Source organism: Bufo bufo, chromosome 2, assembly GCF_905171765.1.
Source record: "Bufo bufo chromosome 2, aBufBuf1.1, whole genome shotgun sequence".
Taxonomy (NCBI): domain Eukaryota; kingdom Metazoa; phylum Chordata; class Amphibia; order Anura; family Bufonidae; genus Bufo; species Bufo bufo.
In genome coordinates, this window is record NC_053390.1 from 667,794,186 (window position 1) to 667,815,301 (window position 21,116).

Sequence of the window (21,116 nt, forward strand, 5' to 3'; positions counted from 1 at the left end):
TTGGCACTGCCACCTTTTCCTCCACTTACCACTAAGTAGTGGCATTCTTAAGAAACTGCTAATGCCGATCTATTTTCATTAACTGCACTGATTACACAAGGCGTCTTTTAAGAAGCTGCCAAATTCTGCCAATTTCTATTTTTCCACTTTTAAGAAGAAGTTTTACCTTGCTGATATGTGCCTGCATTGCTGAGAAAAATTGTTTTAATATAAGCAATGCCTCTAGGAGCAAAGTGGGTGGGGATGTTACACCTAGAGCACAAATACCCAAAAATATATTAAATACCAAAGAAAGTGTGGGATCATCATTAAAAAAACCATTCCACACCACCACACTTATAATACAAGGATCATCTTTATTAATTGTCTATCCCTAGACATGCATATCTAGTATAACAATCAATCATAAAAACAATGCAGGAAGGTGCACTGAGGATGAGACACCAACCAGCTCTACATCTGCCACATAATGAGGAGTGCAAATTGTTGTGCTAAGTATCAAACCTTTATACAATAAGAGGGGTAACTAAATACTAAATTCCATGCTTCTTATTGAGTATAGACAACATGGATGACATCTAAGTCTGGTCGTCCACAATTAGTAATAAAAACAATACCCAAAATCAAAAGTGGACAATATGGCCAGATATGATGTCCTCAGTGCTGTCCTTAGGGTACATAAGTAACTGGCGATTAAACTGGGACTCCGATCGGAACTCTCCGTTGCCACCAATGATGGGGGGTCGGTCATTTTAATTAGGAGGGGGGGCAGGCCGCACTGGCCACCAATGAGTTAAATACAGGGGAGGGAGGGGGGGCCGGCCGCACTGGCCACCAATGAGTTAAATACAGGGGAGGGAGGGAGGCTGCACTGGCCACCAATGAGTTAAATACAGGGGAGGGAGGGAGGGACCACACTGGCCACCAATGAGTTAAATACAGGGGAGGGTGGAAGGGGGTCTGCCCCCTGCTGCCTGGTGCGGCACCTGAGGGGTTAATTGTGCGGATCACAGCCCCCTGTAAGAGATCGGGTGCTGCCAGGCAGCAGGGGGCAGTCATGTACACAGTTCTTTTAGTATATTCTAACTTGAAGCGTCCCCATCACCATGGGAACGCCTCTGTGTTAGAATATACTGTCGGATCTGATTTTCACGATCTAACTCAAATCCGATGGTATATTCTAACATAGAGGCGTTCCCTTGGTGATGGGGACGCTTCAAGTTAAAATATACCATCGGATTGGACAAAACTCCGATCTGATGGTATATTCATAGGGACTCATGACTTTACATTGAAAGTCAATGGGGGACGGATCCGTTTGCAATTGCACCATATTGTGTCAACGTCAAACGGATCCGTCCAGACTTACAATGCAAGTCAATGGCGACGGATCCGTTTGACGTTGACACAATATGGTGCAATTGCAAACGGATCCGCACGGCCAGACGGACACCAAAACGCTGCAAGCTGCGTTCGGGTGTCCGCCTGCTGAGCGGAACGGAGGCCAAACGGTGCCAAACTGATGCATTCTGAGCGGATCCGCATCCACTCGGAATGCATTGGGGCTGTACGGATCCGTTCGGGGCCGCTTGTGAGAGCCTTCAAACGGAACTCACAAGCGGAACCCCGAACGCAAGTGTGAAAGTAGCCTTAACTCGCTACAACCACCCAGGCTCAAACTTATTTATTGAGCTCTGCACTAATACAGAAAGCAAATTGACCACAGTCTGCATTGTTTTCATTCTGCTGCCATTGTTGTCTTTTAATGGCTGTTGCTTTTTTATTATTTGGGGAAGATGCGGGCTTGTTGACTCGCCACAGATGGGAATATTTGCTTTTCAGAGCTCTACATTGCCATATAGTGGTTAAATCATGTTACTGCATGTTTTCTTCACACATTTCTTGTTACGAAAGAATGCGTGTTAAGCATATTCTTACGGTGTCATAAAATGTCTATTTTTCTCCAGATCTCCCCGATCAAGTGCTGCGTGTGTTTAAGGCCGACCAACAAAGTCGCTATATTATGATAAGCAAAGACACCACCGCAAAGGAGGTGGTAATCCAGGCTATCAGGGAGTTTGCCCTGACTGCTGTGGCGGATGCTTACTCTTTGTGTGAAGTGTCCGTAACGCCTGAAGGGGTCATCAAGCAGAGGCGACTCCCAGACCAGCTCTCTAAGCTCGCAGACAGAATACAGCTCAGCGGCAGGTATGGGTATATGGCATCTAATTACATCTATCAGCACAGTAAATTTCCCTGATAGGTTGCCTGCTTGTTTTGTATTTGAACTGAAGCTAAACCTGCTGGATTTTTCACGCCAACCCCCTCAGACCTGAAAAACCATTTTCTGACTAGAATCATTGGCCAAATTATCCGTATGGTGATGTAATCCTTTCGCCTGCTTGGCTGTTTAATGCTCTTAGGTCATGCTGCCATCTGGTGGGCAAATCTCAAATTGCACCTTACATAATACTTAGTGCATCTTTTTACATTATGTTTTATTACATTTTGTCAGGTATTTAGTTCATTTAGCAGCCCCTGGCTCTTGCCGCTAACCCACTTTTCCTTATTTCAGGTATTATCTGAAAAACAACATGGAGACAGAAACGCTATGTTCAGATGAAGATGCCCAGGACTTGCTAAGGGAAAGTCAGCTTTCTTTGCTTCAGTTAAGTACTATCGAGGTGGCAACTCAGTTGTCAATGAGGAATTTTGAGCTTTTCCGGAACATTGAGCCAACGGAGTACATCGATGACCTTTTCAAGTTTAAGTCAAAAACTGGTTGTGTGAACCTCAAGAACTTTGAAGATGTGATTAACCAAGAAACCTTTTGGGTGGCAACTGAAATTTTAAGGGAGACTAACCAGCTTAAGAGAATGAAGATCATCAAACATTTTATCAAGATTGCACTGCACTGCAGAGAGTGCAAGAATTTCAACTCTATGTTTGCAATTATTAGGTAAAATCATTTACTTATTACACAAAATAGGATTAAACTGAAAAGATTGTCAGTGATGTAACCTATATGTTACATCCAAGAATGTAATCGGCGAACAAAATATGGCAGCACACTGTTATACATGCAAACAATGGAACTAGTGATTAAAAGGGTTATCCAAGAGATAATAGACCTCCAGATGTGGCAGACCCGCACAATTGATACTTGTCTGGTCCCCGCTGCCTTATTCTGTCTGTGTAGTACTTCTGCTCCGCCCCGCCAAGTGCCTGCATCAACAGCCTTCAACGTTGGGGCACGTGTCCCCGCAGCGCTGACCTGCTCTCAGTGTGTCACATGTGACCTCATATGTGACGCAAGGGGAGCAGGTCACTGCTGCGGCAGTCATGTGTCCTCTTATTGATGTCGGTGCAGAGGAAAGTACCGCAGCGTCAGCTACATTAACTGAATCCAGCGTTGTGGACCAGGTGAGTATCATCAACTGTGGGGGTCTGCAATGTCTGGAAGACTGATAATCCCTTGGATAACCCCTTTAAGGATTATTCTGGATTACATGGAGAGAGCTCTTTTGCGTGTGTTGGGCCCATCTACCAACTTCAAGGTGCAGATGGGTAGCTAACACTAACAGAACTGCCTCTCCTGGGTCTAACCTAAGCCTACAATGTTCAGAGCGGAGTAGGAACCAGCTGCATTTATACTCTGCTCAGAAGCCCTGGGCAGATGAGCGGGGAGTGCTCAATCTACAGGAGGGGGCTACCCTCCAAACATACTGCAAGACAATTTAGACTAGCAAGAATTTAATGTTATATTCCAAAATGTTGGGTGGCATCAGTAATGAAAAACCTTTGTTAACACATTAGTCTCTGTGTGAACAGAATCCAGTTTATCTTTAGAAGTACTACTATATCAGCATGTTATATATTTACGTGCTATATATCAGCATGTAGTCAAAGGAGTTCCTCTTATTTGAAAAGGTTACTGTACATAATATAACAGAAGTTGTCCAAAAACTGAGCACTACAGAAATCCAAATTCTGCCCCAGCCTATAAAAGAGCTACAGCTGGCCTAACCCTAGTCTTAGCCCCTAGTATTCCTGGTGCCTGCAGAATTTACACAACCCTGATTTATGGACGAACCCTTGCAGCCAACGCTTTGAACTTGGTAATAAGCTTTACAAGTCAGCAATAATTGTTAGTTGCATTGCTTCAGCTTATTTCTACTGTACGCTTCTGCTCTGTGCACACCCTCTATATAACCTGCTATAATAAAGCTCCTACTCTCTCACCACATCAGCCATTTTGAGATCACTTTCTGTAATTTTGGGAGTCTGAACTTGTGTATTTTAATATCCAGAAAATTCTTACCATTTTTTATTTTTTATTCCAGTGGCTTAAATTTGGCTGCAGTCTCAAGACTGAGAACAACGTGGGAAAAACTTCCTAGTAAATATGAAAAACTTTTTCAAGATCTGCAAGACCTCTTTGACCCATCAAGGAATATGGCGAAATATCGGAATGTACTGAACAGCCAGAACCTACAACCTCCCATCATCCCTCTGTTTCCTGTCATTAAGAAAGACCTAACGTTCCTACATGAAGGTGATCATAATATTCCACGTGTGCCTGCTTTATCGAATCTTACTGGAGCCCTCAAAACTAAACATTTTTATTTTCTGTCCAGGCAATGACTCAAAAGTGGAAGGGCTTGTAAACTTTGAGAAACTAAGGATGATTGCAAAGGAAATTCGCCATGTTGGTAGAATGGCCTCTGTAAACATGGACCCGGCTCTGATGTTCCGCACAAGGTGCGCTTACGTTTTATGTTTTTTTTACATGTAAAATTGTTGCTTACCGTTGTTTTTTTCTAATAATAACGTGGAAAATGTACTTCTGAAGTGACGCACCGTTGTGAACAAGTATGTCTGTCTCTACGGGAGTTATGGAAACACACTTGTATTTTTGGAGCTGTAGGAAGTTTTCAGGCGATTATACTTAAAAGGGTTTAATGAGACTTGTATGACCCGTCCTTGGGATAAGTCGTGGGGGTCTGACACCTGAGACCCCCACCAATTAATTGTTTGAGAAGGCACCAGCACTGCTGTGAGCACTGCAGCCTTTTCCCCACTCACCAAGCCCTGCGCCGTACATTGTATAGCTGCTGTGCTTGGTATCGCGCCCATCCCCATTCACTTCTATGGTTCTGACCCGCGTCTAGGTGATGAACGTGACGTCACATGGCCTAGAGAAAGCTGAGAGAAAGTTGCAGCACTACTGCAAGTGCCGGTGACTTAAAGGGATTCTGTCATGACATTTTAGGCCTATAACCTAAACATATGGCCAGGTCCGTCCAAATAGCATGAATCCGAAACTGTACTTATTGCCTGTGGCTCTATTAGCACATAAAACTGGTTTTTATAACCTGTCATTCACCTACCTAAGGTGTCCAAGGGGACGTCGCTTCATACAGGGTGCCCGGCTGCAGCCATCTGCATCTGGTGCCCAGCGCCGCCTTCCTCACCTCAGCCCCGCCTCCGCAATCGTCCGGTCCCTCTGCCAGATCCCGCGCGTGCGCACTAGGCATAACCTGAGGGACCGGACGATTGCGGAGGTGGGGCTGAGGTGAGGAAGGCGGCGATTTCAACTGGGAAGGCGGCGCTGGGCACCAGACGGAGATGGCTGCAGCCGGGCACCCTGTATGAAGCAATGTCCCCTTGGACACCTTAGGTTGGTGAATGACAGGTTATAAAAACCTGTTTTATGTGCTAATAGAGCCACAGGCACATTTAATAAGGACAGTTTCAGATTCAGGTTATTAGTAGGGACCTGGCCATATGTTTAGGTTATAGGCCTCAAATGTCATGACAGAATCCCTTTAAAACAGCTGACCAGCGGGGGTGTCGGAGGCCCCCCACCGATCAGATTCTGATGACCATTCAAGAGAATAGGTCATCAGTATATAAGTCTCAGAAAACCCCTTTAATTATAATACAATTTGATAATTCCTAATTTTTTTTAAAGTAGCTTGAAATGGGGTTTTTTTGTCACCAAAAAAAATAAAATAAAAATTGGTATGGTTCCTCAACCTTTATATCACCGTAGGAATTATTCAAGCAGATGGGTTGTGTTAGGAAACACCAGGCATTAAACCACATCTGAAGATGCTCCTTTTTGTGCACCATTCAGAAATGTCTGTTGGCTTCCCGTGTATCTTGGTCTAGGCCTTTCTTTCTGAGCTTGTGATCTTTCTTTCTCCCTTTTTCTCCCTGTTTCTTTCTGTACACTTGCTTCTCCCTCCATGGCTCTCACTTGCAGGAAGAAGAAGTGGAGAAGTTTGGGGTAAGTTTGGTGACCATGTTGCCCACTGCCACATATTACTTCCATTCTACCATTCGCATTATTTCCTTTCTGTTGCTTTTCGCTTTTTGTTACCTGTTAACCCTCTTGCCAGCAGACTGATGATTGACTGAACTTGGTCTACTTTTAGCCCCGCAAAGAAAAAAAAAAAGTCACATTTTGTAGATTCTTGATAATGCTAGGAGACTTCCCTTCTACACAGTACGGAAATGTTTATTCAGAAGCATAACCAATCAGATATCTTGATTGAAAGTACTGAATATCTGATTAGTTGCTGATTTGCCATATTTCATACTCACACATGTATTTGTAACCAACACTGCCAAAATGATAGAGCAATTTATGATGTTCTGGTTTCATTAGTTCTATGGGCTTGGTAAGTGAAACGTTATGCAGAGGGTAACTCAAAGTGACAAGACTGCTTCATCCTAACGGTCCATGTGCATGGTCATCAGTTTGGACCGTCTCATACACTAACCAGCTAATTTACTGACCACAGAACATACATAGTTAACACTGTAATTTTCATCACCAAGCCGCTCACCACCAGTAACTGCAGTACAGCTAGCCATTATTTTATTTTTTTTTGCTGCATGAGCTTATTTTTATTATATTTTTATAAATGTAATTAGTAGATAAGTTCCAGTTTGCAGTTGGAAACTGTGGCTTAGCATTTTCTGAAATTAGGTTGGTTGGGATCAGGGTGGGTAGTTGTAGCGATGGATTTAGAGAATATTTTGCTGTAATAGGGAACTGCTTTTACTAGGATCTCTAGTTGTTTTTTGTATTAGCTTGACTTACTGGAATGAGGCATGTTGAGCGAAAATTCCCCCCATATGACCCTTGCATGACTACATTTTAATACATCGCATGACAGAGAGGATGAGTTGTTTCATCGTTAATGGTCTTCTTTTTCCAGGTCGCTCAGTCAAGGTAGCACCAACGCAGCTGTCCTTGATGTGGCACAGACTGGCGGTCACAAAAAGCGAGTACGACGCAGCTCTTTCCTAAATGCCAAGAAGCTGTATGAGGATGCCCAGATGGCTCGCAAAGTAAAGCAGTACTTGTCCGATCTGGATCTTGAAATGGATGAAGAGAATCTACAGACGTTATCAGTGCAGTGCGAGCCAGCAACCAATACATGTAAGCAGCGTGCCACATACAGCGTAATCTGTTCATTTGGAAGTAGTTTTCGTGCCTTTTTGAGTATTGACCATGTGTGAGCCAAAGCTGGCATGTAAACCATTTTCATTGTATGCAGTTCATTATTGGGTTTAACTGTTCCCATGTTTATTCATTTCAATGTTTTATTCCTTTTTTTTTTTAGTGCCAAAAACACCTTGTGACAAGAGATCAGTGAAATCGGACACATCACCAGTAGCACCACGGGCAGCGACGCAGCAGAAACAGCAACAGACATTAAAGCCAAATCAGGCATTGCAGGTGCCCGCTGTGTCTCTCTATCCTTCTAGAAAGAAGGTGCCAGTCAAGGATCTTCCTCCCTTCGGTTAGTAATATTTATCTCTTTTAATAGACTCTGGCTAAACCCATATCGATCATTGTTTTCATTATACCTTTTCATGGAGTTTCTTAGCTCCTGATGCATACATTAAAAGAAGGTTATGACCAGAGCCTAACAGTGGCATCCGTCTCCCTTAGGCTTCCGTGTTAAAACAATGTATGCATTTAAAAGAGACCTGTTTATACTGTACTCTGCGGGATGGAATAATGTAGCCTTCTACGTTATTCCCACACTTTTTGTTTCCGGTATACTGACCTACTGTGCTAATGAAAGTCTAATGGCATGTTAAGGCTCCAGTCACACCTCCGCAATTCTGTTCCGCATTTTGCGGAACCGAATTGCGGGCCCATTAATTTCTATGGGGCCGCACGATGTGCTGCCCGGATCCGGAATTGCGGATCCACACTACCGGGTCCGCAATTCCGTTCCCCAAAAAAATAGAACATGTCCTATTCTTGTCCACAATTGCGGACAAGATTAGGCATTTTCTATTAAGTGCCGGCAAAATGCGGAACGCACATTGCCGGTTTCCGTGAATGGACCCCAAGTACGGACGTGTGAATGGACCCTAAGTATGTGCCTCCCAGTGCACACACTAAACATCAGGTATATATTTCTCCTGCAGGGGAAAAGTAGCATTAGATATTGGTCATTCAAACAAATATCTATCTGTGTAATACATGGACTTGCACTGTTTGCCTGATCAGCTCTTCATTGGAGCACTTGGAGGTCTGAAGCAGTGCACACTCTATTATGTGTGTATAGAGTATACTTCAGTATTTTAGAATAATAATACACCTGACACTTATCGATACTACTATTACTTAGGAGAGGGTTGACTTATGGAACCAATAGGATTCATTAAAAGGGTTTTCCTATTGCCAGGATAATCCATCACTTTATGATCATGAGGGACCAACTTCTGGGACACGCCCTGATCTTGAAAATCTAGGGGATTCCGTGTTGGTGTAGTGATGCTTCACTCTCCATAAAAAATAAAGCCCTTGCCCCCCATACACTGATGGAACAGTGAAGGGGATACAGTCCTACACCAGCACAACGTCTCGCTCATTCTCAGGATTGGGGGTCCAAAAGATCAGACTCGCAGCTATCATAAAGTGATAACATTTCCTAGCTATATTCCTTCACTTCATAACATTGTAAAGCCCCTTCAGGTAGCTAGGGAACATAGGCCTCTCTTCACCCCGTTATGTCTAGTAACCTTGTTAGCCCCAAATTTGTAAAGTTCCCTGTGAAGCCTCCTGTTTCCTTACACACCGATGCAGACTTCCTTACGTAACTGTTCAGTTACATTGTATGAGACTCAGACCCCCCCCCCCCTTTCTACCAGTAGATCGGGTTCTTTCATACTGATATATGTCCTCTTTAAAAGGCATCAACTCACCACAAGCGTTAAAGAAAATTCTCTCGTTATCAGAAGAAGGAAGCTTAGACCGACACAAGAAAGGGGCAGATGACACGTTATCGAATGCTTCGTCGCAGCTCTCTTCTCCACCCACCTCTCCACAGAACTCTCCTAGAAAAGGTACTATGGCCAGATGTTCAGACTGTAGTGCGTGGGCCTCACAATTAACACTCCTGTGTAGCTTGCACTATTGCTGTGCTACATATAGCAACACACAGAGGACAATTGCACTCTCAGACTATTAACTCTGAGCCTCAGTATAGCAAGTTCACGACTTGAGATTTGCACCCCATTGACCGGACCCCCTTTCCATTGTAGACCTGAATAGTATGAGTAGAGCATAGTCTTGCCTGTACACAGTGAACACAGCAAGTTTCATTTGTTAACAATTTACTTTGCAGGATACACTTTAGCAGCAAGTGGCACTGTAGATAACTTCTCCGACTCTGGACACAGCGAGATCTCTTCCCGCTCCAGTATTGTTAGCAATTCCTCATTTGACGGCATGCACCTCCATGATGATCGACGGCAGAGGCACTCAGTGAGCCTTGTGGAGACCAATCTAGGTGTGGGACGGCCTGACAGGAGAGCAGTGATGGAAGTCGACCCCAGCATAGGGTATGCCTCCGAATATACTTCTTTTATGCGTGATATGTGCTACATTAATTCTTTTTCAGGTAGCTGATAAAATGTATACATCAATAATCACACAAAGCTTTTCTAGTTATCGTAGCGGGTGGCATCTGTGAAATTGAAGCGGTTTCTCATCTATGCTATTGATTTCTTAGGATGATTTCTTTCTTGTCACAGTGTTCTTTTACATCCCTGTGTGCATGAAGTACTTCACAAGTTTATAACTCGCCATGGACGTTGTGCTGTATTTTTACTAGAGTCACTCGCAGTGTTCTGAGAGCGTCATCCAGGAGTGGATGAAATAAAACAAGCCACTTCTCCATACACTGCAGCACAAAATGGGGCCCCATTATCAAGACAGAGGCAGGTCCCAGAAGTGATGCCTGCATCTTTCAGACATTCATGGCATATTCCATGCCATAAATGTCTAAAGGGCAAATACTCCTTAAAGGGGTATTCCAGTTGTAGCAATTTATCTACTCTGGACAATATAGGCGATAATTATTAAATCCAGGGGTGTCCTGTTGAGACCTCTACCAATTACAAGAACGGGGCCCATACCCCACGACGCCCCTAAATTGAACAGAGCAGCAGGTCACCCAAATGCCATGCCACTCCATTCATCTCTTTCGGAGTTCCAGAAAAAGAGAAGCACTGTACTTGGCTATTTCCAGAAGTCTCACAGAAATGAATGGAACAGTAGCACTCTCTCGTACTGTTGACATCACCAGTAGTGCAATTTGCAACGTCATACTTGCCTTAAAAAATACCAGAACCCTGATTGTCAGGTCTCTCCCTACACACAAAAGAGAGCGGTCAATGAAGCCAGATGGGAGCCGCCCAATGGACACTATGTTGTGTTCTTTTTAAATTGTTTTCTCTGAAACACCACAATGTTTGAGATTTAAACTTCGTTTGTTATAATGAGGGATCCTATCAGTATTTCATGTTGGACATGGTTAGATAAGCATAAATCTCCTGAGAGGATCCCTTTAAACGGAGTCAGGTCTGTTTGGATCAGTCAGAGCCATGTAAGCCATGAAGCTTGTATTAACAGAGCAAAAAGACTCTTCATATTAAGATGACCCACACTATACAATTTAGTGTAGATATGGCATTCTTACTAACAGGTTGTTTTTTCCATTCTAGTCCCTATGCACATTTGGCAGAAAGTAGAGGCTTGTATGCTGCAGCAACGGTTCTGTCTTCGCCCAGCATGGAGGAGCTCTCCCAGGACCAAGGTGATAGGGCATCACTGGATGCTGCGGACAGTGGACGTGGTAGTTGGACCTCTTGCTCTAGTGGATCTCATGACAACATACAGACTATACCACATCAGAGGAGCTGGGAGACTCTTCAATTTGGACACATTCATTATGATGGCACATCAGATGGAGCAGGTTATTGGCCATCAGGGACGCATCTAGACCAGGCCATTTTTCCTGATCATAGCACAAAGTATGGCAGACACAATCAGGGAAGAGAGGCTTTAGATCAAGCACAGTCCAGAGCAAGCTGGGCATCATCCACTGGTTACTGGGGGGAGGACTCTGAGGGCGACACTGGCACCATAAAGAGAAGAGGTGGAAAAGATGTTTCTCTTGAAGCAGAAACCAGTAGCTTAACATCCCAGATGTCAGAGGAAGCAAAGGTTCCACCTGGGCCCACACACATAGCCGTAACGGCGTCTTCATCAAAGGGTCTTATTGGTAAGAACATGTTATATTACTTATATCTTCTGGTGAATTTTGGGTTGCCAGGCATATTCATTTATATGCATAGTAAGAAGGTGAATAATTCATTGATTTATTTGCCAGATGATCGAGCTGAAAAATTCCAGCGGTAGAGTCCTGAGTGTACGTGAACACTAATTTACGGCAGAATTGCTGTCAATTTGATAATTCAGCTTAAATGATTATTTAGAAGCTCTTAGGAGTTAAAAGATGAGGGCAACAAACCAAGGTCAGACAGCTTCTTTGATCAATTTCGCTGTGAAGTGGGCTGAGCAGCCTACACTATATGTTAATATATGTAGGCAGCAGAAGACCAAAGGTCGAAAATGTTTAACTTTTATGAATGGTTTTTAGGCCAAAATAAGTTCAAAGCAATAATAATTTAAAAAATATCCCCCATACATTCACGTAGGCACCATGAACTGAAGCCTGTGTGCACTGGAACAAATTGTGTAACATAGAGGATTCATACACTTACCTCCGTGGTCATTCATACGCGTTAAATAGAAGTTGGTGGATGGTTAAGCAATCTTAAACGTTCATCTGATGAACAGTTGTTCTGACAACACAGTCGTGGGCATTTTAGATGATACTGGCTGATACAATTGTTCATTGCAGCCATACATGTTCAATTACACCGGGCAAATAACGCCTGAACTGAAGTTTGTTATAGGAGTGTCTGCTGAACATTGATCAACGATTGATCATTGTGAAATTCTACCTGATCACCTTTCATTATGGTTTAAATCCTCCATTTTCATCCGATTTAGACATTTTCAGTAGATGTTGAGTGACCATTCATTAATAAAATTTAAATAACTAGCAGCTTGTGGTTAATTGACACTTGGGCAATGTGGATGCTCTAGCTTTAAATTGGCTATCCGTCAAGCCAGTAATCGGGAGACTGGAAGGAAGAATAACTACTAATAAAGCTGGTACACAATATTTAAACCATATGTAATTATTCCACAAATAAAATGTATTTTATTAAATATAGAGACAAATGTTCCATAAAAAAGTATGAATCAGTGATACCCGCGGGGTCATTCAGTTCTGGTGTAGTGAAATTATTTTTACTGACTGAATCAATATGCCAGGTCATCACTACACCACAACCACATGGGCCTCGTGGGTATCACCGATTTATACCCTTGAGCACTCATTTGATCTGTTACTCCAGTCTGCCCCATATAAATACTGTTTTGGTCCAGCCAAACATGTATGTGTTTTCAGTGGGCAGAGAGAAGAAAGCTGCTTCAAGACAGCAGACTGACGGGTTCAGCTGACAATAGTCTAAAAGGAATAGGGGCCTTTATTTGCCTGTGATTTACAGTTATTCTTTTCTAGTTGTAATGAAAGAGTAGCACAGACTTCCCGTCCATCTTCTACAAAAACACAGCCTCCACAGTGTAAAGCATGGGTGACTGGGCATCAGTCTGAGAATGTGGGGGATGAGGAGCTGGATTTCAGACTATCTCAGAATCTCCATGTTGATTAAAGCAGTACCCTAATAGAACTAAGTGGTCATACACTTCAGACAAATGTCACCAAAACGGCCAATTTTGGCGGAGTCGGTTGACCATCTCGCACAGTGTCTGTTTTTCTTGGAGTCTGCCATCAAAAAATTAAGATGTATATATCTGAACCTTAGATATAAGGCAGGGGTGGGCGATTACTGAGATAGGCTATAAGATAGTGGGACTAAAAAATATGGGTTAATAACGTTTTTTTGTTTTTTTTACATACAATAAAAAAAAAGTCCATAAAAAGTGGTTTTATTTTATAAAATTGGTAAAAAAGACTTTTCCTAGTCCCCCACAAAAATAAATGTTAATCAGTAATTTACATGTACCCCAAAAATGGTACGAGAGGAAACTATGCCTCATTCTGCAAACCAGTCACCTACAACTATATTGATGGAAAAAAAAGCAGTAAAAAAAAATAATCTAATAAAATTATACATATTTGGTATTGCAGTAATCGTACTGACCTATAACATAGAAGGAACATGCTAGTTATGCCACACAGTGCAAAATTGTAAAACGTGTGAAAGCAATGGCAGAATTGCCTTTTATTTCCATTACAACCTCAAAAAAATTTAGTGTACCTAACCTTTTGAAAAATGTTATTGAAAACTTTTCTAAATGCCATAAAATAAATTTTTGTCACCTACTTTTTTTCATGTTTTACTTACAAAATAAGCAGCCAAAGTTCAGGTGTAGCGTTTTGGTATTTGTATGCTCATACACCGCTAACATGTCAGTGGTATACTGGTGTACAGATTCCAATGTTGGGCCGCAGTGATTGCTGTACTGGCAGGAGCACAGATCGCTGCTCCTGCCTGTGCCTGCTCCACTCTGCTAAAGCCTTTAGTGGAGCCGGGCACAGGCAGGAGCAGCCATGTGCTGTGCAAATCTCCTGCCTTCACCTGGTCTGCTTTGCTAAAGCCTTGCATAGCACATCGGAACAGGGTTTCATGCAGCGCTTTTATCAGACTGCAGGCGCGGGCAGGAGCCCTGCATAGCACATGGCTGCTCCTGCCTGTGCCCCGCCGCTAAACTGACAGCTGTTGAAGCGTGTGCCCACCTTATGTTTAAAAGACTGTGCCCAAAGGCATTACTAGGTGTGTGTAGTCAAGGCATTGCAGAGTTTGCATTTAGTGTTTGTTTGATTTTCTTTGTTTCGTTTCTGTTGTGACAATAATTGTCTCTTATGGTAGTGTATTGTGTTACCACAGCACGGAAGGAAGGACGATACAGAGAGCCACCACCAACACCACCAGGATATGTAGGAATTCCTATAACAGAGTTTGCTGATGGACACCCACAGTTATCTAGGAAGCCTCCAGATTACAATGTAGCTCTACAGCGCTCCAGAATGATGGCCCGAAGGAGTGAGAGTGAAGGAGCTCCAGCTACATCTCCACCTTCTCATAATCAGCCTTGTAGCAAGCCGGTCAACAAGCCACAGTGGCACAAACCAAACGAGACAGACCCACGGCTTGCTGTATATCAGACACAAGGGGTAGCGGCAAAAGATGAGGGTAAGCATCCTAGGCATTAACTACTTCTGGGTCACTGGCGAATTTCCTTCAGCTATGAAACACAGTTAAAGGAGTTATCCCATCACTTAAAATGATGATAAACCACTAGGATCAGTGGAATAATATAAGGGCAGACTAGATGGACCATGTGGTCTTTTATGAAGCCATTCTTCTAGATCTCTGTTTGACCTGTAGATTCAGGGGCAGCTGAAATGTTTTACTACTTTGCCTTGTTGTAAGTTTCCCTTTCACTAGGATGGGACTGTAAGGGTGGGTTCACATCACGTTTTATGCCTCAGTTTGAGGTACACGTTAGGAAAAAAATGATACAAAAACGCAGCACACCAAGTTCTTGTATCCTGCACGGTCCGGTATCAAAAAAAAGTATACATTTGGTAAAACAACGTATATGTTTTTTTAAATAATAGAACTCTATGGGGAACGAATGGCACTGTATGGCATCAGTCTGAAGCATCTCTTTAACATATACGTTTTTAGTATACGTTAAATGGACAGGAAAAACACGATGGGAACCCACCCTAATGCACTTAGCTGCACATGGGCTGTCCAGTGAAAAATAAACTGTTAAGGGGATGAAGCACTACAATGCCACTCATCCTGTGGGGGTCCCAGAGGTTGTTATCCCGCCAATTGTAAAGTGATGGCATAACCTAGCTAAAGATAAAAAAAAAAAGTAATTTCATTTTGGCACAGAAAATGGGTCTCTTAGAGTAAAGATACCCCGCTCTCCTTAGGTATGATACAAAGTAGTAGGAACTGGGTAATCTCAGTGGATTATCTACACTGTTTGTCCAGTTTTGATGTAATACACAAATTAGGCCTATGTATTTGCTAAAGATAAAAAAATGAAGGTGATGGGTTTAAATGACTAAGACTGTGTTCAGATCTTGTTTTTGTCCCACTTTTAGTGGCTGCGTCATGCCTGGTGAGGAGCTGCATCAAGACTTTGGGTTTTGGGAATCTCTTCATTAGCCATACCACAATGCATCTGTTTTATTTCTGTGTTCCTTTTAAAAGTGAAGATGTGAACCTGTATAAAGCCGACACATCTAATGGTGTTCTAGAGTGTCTTTTCATTCACTGTCCCTATCCCTGTTGTGTATTGTGTATACATGTCTTTGGTATCATTCTTATTTTCGTCTGTCTTCTCCTCTTTAAGACGATGAGCAAGTGTCAGCCGTATGAGGTCAAGACCTTGTCCCGTTCTAGGAGAAGTCACCTGAAATGGAGAGCACAAGAAGATGCCCTATGTAACTGGAGTCCTTGGAAGCGTTCCCTCCTCCTCTGCCTTATAAGCAGCACTGGGCATCTTATATCCTTCTGTTCTACTCCTTGGCATGTGAAATACTGTGAAGACCTCACCATGGCACTTTTCGTCCTCTTCGAGCTGTGTTCCTTGAGATATAGACTGTGCAGGAAGCTGGGATCTGATGGTAGCTGGCTGAATCTTGCACAGTATCATTCCAAACCTGTCAGTCACCACATCAGCAATGACTTCTATTGCACTTTTTCATGCCTGGATGGTGTCTTTTAGTTTTTTTTTTTTTTGTTTTTTTTTTAAATCTCAGTTTTAACTTTTAGTCCTATCTAGCTTTGTCTACTGTTTGTATGGCAAGCTAGTCATGTGCTTCTTCTATCAGCCATTTTTAACTTCAGCTGAGATTGCATTTCAATAGTCTCTGTACACAGGTTTTTTTTTAGTTGCTTTTGTTCTGTTTACAGTACTGTTACAACACGACCCCGGCGTGGGCGCTCCTTTGTCATGGAAGGGACACGCTTTAAGTTTGGAGACCTTATTTGTTACATCAGGATATTTACAGTGTTATTTCACACCTAAGTTATGACTTATTTTTTATGTTTATATAGAGATTTTTAATTGGAAAAAAAGAACTGGATTATATAAAAGTAATGGCAGCTTGGGACATTCATCTGATGCTACTAGGTGTAATACTGAGCAGATCGGTAGCTTTTTCATCATCCATGTTAAAAACAAAAAGAAAATCAATCTGTTCATCGACCATCGTCATTAGGCTATCCCTAGCCATGCAGCACATTCATGTCTATGGGATGCGGACTGTGGGATACTGCACTTGTAGAGAAGACTAATGTGTAGCATTCGTCTGCTCACGGCTGCTATTTTACACTTTCATGACTGAAATCGCCATCTTCTCCCTTTGCACAGACTCCGGATACCTGAAGGCTGCCAATCCGAGTAATACTCCTGTGTGAGGAATTTATGATCTTGGATTATTATTATGGTTGTTGTTTTTTTTCTTTTTTTCTTTTTGATCTAAACTGATCATATTGATCAGTGGTTAACCATGTATATGTATACAACGTAAATCAAGGAAAAATGACAGTGTTTTTTTTTCACTGTTTAGGATGACAACAGTGCTTTATTTAATGCTTCTCTACCCTGTTATCATGGCTTTTGTCTACTTCCCCCTCTATATCACATTGTCAGTTATGCCTATGTAATTTTACATGTAATATGCATTTATTTGCCAGCTTTTTTCTGTAGGCGATGGACCTGCTGCGTAGAGGCAGACAAGGCGGCCAGATCTCTCTCACATTGCACAACAGTTCTAAGCATCATGTAACGGTAGATTCTAGGACTGGTAACCTCAGTTCGCTCTGTGATGTCAAGTGCAGAATGTACAACTAACTGGTGATTTCATCATGCTTTTGATACTACTTGTACCTGTATGTCTTTTAGAAAGACATTGGTAGAGTCTGTATCCCTTTTGTATTTTTAATACAATAATTGTACATATTGGTTATATTTTTGTTGAAAATGGTAGAAATGTACTATGTTTATGCTTCTACATCCAGTTTGTATGAAGCTGGAGAATAAATAAATATTATAACAGTTTCTGGTGACTGGTTCCTCCACTGGTTTATTATACAGCCACTTAAAGGGCATCTGTCCGCAGATTTGTCCCTATGACACTGGCTGACCTGTTACATGGGCGCTGGGCAGCTGAAGGCATCTGTGTTGGTCCCATGTTCATATGTGCCCGCACTGCTGAGAAAAATGATGTTTTACTATATGCAAATGAGCCTCTAGGAGCAACGAGGGCGTTGCCATTGATTGACAGGGCAGTGAAAACATAATGCCCGGCCCTGTCAATCAAAGTTGAGAGGGCACGGCGGTTGCAGACAGAGCTGAGCCTCTAGGAGTAATGGTAACGCCCCTGTTGCTCATAGAGATAATTTGCATATATTAAAGCATCGGGTTCTCTATGTTGGATGTCAGACTATCAGAGTTTTGGTATTCCTGGACTAACTTAGCATAGAGTTCTAATAAGGTCATGTCTGAGGCAATGGTTACCCTTAGTACTCCAACCCATTGTTCTCCTTGGCGCCGGCTATCATTTCCACATGACCAACATAGGAAGCTTAAATCCGGTCCCCTAGAAAGTAAGCACACCAGATCTATCCGCTGCATATACATAGTCTGTGACCAGATGCATAGTTGAAGTTGTCATAGCGTAACCTGACCTATATAATATACATAATATATTGGACAAGTTATAAAAGCAAGTCTGTACAAAACACTTTATTTTCTGGTACCTGACTGTGACCAGTATGCAGCTATTCTCACATGAACTATGGAGGGATTGATGAAGCCCTGCACTCCAGTATTCTGACTTCAAAAAAGGTGCAAAATAGGGCTTTTCAACTGTTTGCGCTTATTTTTGTAAAAATGTTTTGATGTTTTGCATTTTTACACAGCTCACTAAATTTTGAAAAATGAGCAGTAAAGTGGGCACAGTTAAGCCTATTTCACACAAACGTGTGCGCTCCGTGGCCGTATTGCGGACCGCACTAAGGAGTGCTTCCGTGGGGTATCGTCCCGTATTTCCGTTCCGCAAAAAGATAGAACATGTCCTATCTTTTTTGCGAAATGGGCGGATCGCGGACCCATTGAAGTGAATGGGTCCACGATCTGCTGCGGCTGCCCCACGGTTGGTGTTCATGCATTGCGGCCCGCAGAACGGCCACGGGGCGCACACGTTCGTGTGCAAGAGGCCTTAGCCTGTTGAGATGATATAAGCCAGATTCATCAACTGCAACTATTTAAAAAGTTACAAAAATGATCTTGATCTTACTCCAGTAAAGGGGTGATGTAGAAAGTGGCGTAAGATCTCAAGATAGAAGTGAGACTTAAGGCCGCACCAAATTTATCAATAATTTTACAATATTTGATAAATTTGATCTAATGTAAAGCAGTAAAGACTCCTGTAGAATGGAGTACTCCATGTATGTACTATATTATATAGTTGGCAATAAAGCCTGTTGTGTGAAAAACTGCAACAGGCTCTAGAAAACTCTGCTCCCCGATAAGCCTTCATTCTGCCACTTCTCTGTCCCCTGGGTATGCCGTCAATGTCCCCTGTGTCACCACTCTGCCCCCTTATGCACATTATGCAAAAAAACTGTGTGCTCTGGAAAACTGTTATTGGACATTTCTTTCATTTTTCATGAAACATTAAAATACAAATATCATTTGCAGATTGATAATTCTCCCAGGACCAGAGGCATAGACCCCTTTCCTTGTGTTGCTTCATAGTTTTTATATATATATATATATATATATATTTTTTTTTTTATAGAGTTATACATTTTTAGCCCCCCCCCCCCCCCATATCATTATACTGTATCCACACATTGACCTCCAGATAGTGATAGACCCCTTTCCACACTTGCAACTCCCTACTCAGAATGCTTCTTCCTAAAGCAGAGGGGTAGCGAAGGAAGAGGAGTACTGAGCACTGGACGCCTGCATTAAAAAATGAAAACATGACCATAGCAATCAATGAGAGCTTGGCTTTCATTTCTTAAACTGCTGTAGTAAAATGAAAGATGTGTTGTAATTGGTTGCTATGGGCAACAAACAGTTTTTATATCACACAATTTCAATAAATCTGTTCCACTAAATGCAGTTTACATGTGAAACAGCACATTTATTAGAATAGTCCATGCAAGGAGATTAGAAGCAGACTAAAAAGCCGTGCCTTGATTTTGCGATACTCTATCAAGAGATCAATTTTTTGGATGCGTCTGTGTGTGGCCACCCAGTGGTTGTGATATGAGTTGCTGCCTCTCATGGATTTCCTGGCATGTGGTGGTATTGTATTGAATTTGAAATGGGAGTCCTTAAAGGGGTTCTCCCGGGAATTAGGAAAATGAAAATATGTAAATATGACTTTATTATAAATATATTCCCAAATACCTTTCATTAGTTATAATGGCTCATTTTGTCTGGGAAGCAATGATTAGGAGAAACAAAATGTCCACTGTCCTATTATTTCATACAGAACCTGTCTTAGGCCTCATGCACACGCAGTTTTTGCGGCTCTGATGCGGACCCATTCACTTCAATGGGACCGAAAAAGATGCAGACAGCACTCCGTGTGCTGTCCGCATCCGTTGCTCCGTTCCGTGGCCCCGCAAAAAATATAGAACATGTCCTATTCTTGTCTGTTTTGTGGACAAGAATAGACATTTCTACAATGAGCCGCCGTTCTGTTCCGCAAATTGCGGAAGGAACACGGGCGGCTTCCGTTTTTTGTGGACCGCAAAAAACGGAACAGTCGTGTACATGAGGCCTTAATCACACAGCAGGACAAGTTACTTCACAACACTGAGGTAAAGAGCTGCCTCATCTTCCTCTCTGCTCTGCTTGTCAGGGATTATGATCCTGAATACAGTTTAATATGATATTTAGCTGAATCTTTGTGGGAATAGAGTTCATGAGGAGACATGAAGTACAGAAAGGATGGACAGGACAGACTGTGGTAATGTAGACTGCATACAAGTGCTGCTGATGATTAGCCACATCTGCTCATGAACTAAATTCCAACAGAGATTCAGCTAAAGATCTTATCATCTGTATTCAGGATCATAATCCCCGACAGTTAGAGCAGAGAGGAGGATGAGGCAGCTCTTTATCTTAGTGTTGTGAAGTAACTTGTCCTGCTGTGTGATTAGGACAGGTTTTGTGTGTAGTAATGCTTGCTCCCCAGACAAAACGAGCCATTATAACTAATGCAAGGTATTTGGGAATATATTTATAATGAAGTAATATTTAAGTATTTTCATTTTCTTAATTCCCTGAGAACCCCTTCAACCAAATTCAAGAAAAGCTCACAGTGCATCTACAATAACCTGTGGAAGATCCAGGTACTAGCATATGACTAAGAATTGTTCAGACCCGCCGATGGACCTCAGGTTTATCGTTTACAAATGCATATCTGTATGTTTTTACATCCACATGTGAATAAGATGCCTTAAATTCTACCCATTCCAATGTATTTTATTTTTTTAAACTTTTATTTTTATTCACTTTACATCACAAAATAATAGATAATCAACTTGTAACATAAGAAGGAAAAAGGAGAAAAAAAGAATCAAACTCAGGCAAA

The 21,116-nt window shown here is 42.2% G+C and overlaps 1 protein-coding gene across 17 annotated transcripts in view; it reads left to right on the plus strand.

The window, feature by feature from the left end:
- Positions 1 to 17,560, plus strand: part of RAPGEF2 (Rap guanine nucleotide exchange factor 2) — a 245,467-nt gene extending 227,907 nt beyond the window's left edge. For 9 of the 17 annotated variants that reach the window (XM_040418605.1, XM_040418612.1, XM_040418608.1 and 6 more), the window contains 12 exons: positions 1,968 to 2,208; positions 2,576 to 2,959; positions 4,344 to 4,555; positions 4,638 to 4,761; positions 6,269 to 6,292; positions 7,230 to 7,453; positions 7,638 to 7,817; positions 9,226 to 9,378; positions 9,660 to 9,876; positions 11,041 to 11,600; positions 14,344 to 14,667; positions 15,848 to 17,560. In XM_040418605.1, the coding sequence (XP_040274539.1) occupies positions 1,968 to 2,208; positions 2,576 to 2,959; positions 4,344 to 4,555; positions 4,638 to 4,761; positions 6,269 to 6,292; positions 7,230 to 7,453; positions 7,638 to 7,817; positions 9,226 to 9,378; positions 9,660 to 9,876; positions 11,041 to 11,600; positions 14,344 to 14,667; positions 15,848 to 15,873 (2,669 nt within the window). In that variant the 3' untranslated portion in view covers positions 15,874 to 17,560. The remainder of the gene's footprint in view (positions 1 to 1,967; positions 2,209 to 2,575; positions 2,960 to 4,343; positions 4,556 to 4,637; positions 4,762 to 6,268; positions 6,293 to 7,229; positions 7,454 to 7,637; positions 7,818 to 9,225; positions 9,379 to 9,659; positions 9,877 to 11,040; positions 11,601 to 14,343; positions 14,668 to 15,847) is intronic. The other 8 variants (XM_040418606.1, XM_040418613.1, XM_040418615.1 and 5 more) reach the window with 4 other exon arrangements.
- The last annotated feature ends 3,556 nt before the right edge of the window (positions 17,561 to 21,116 follow it).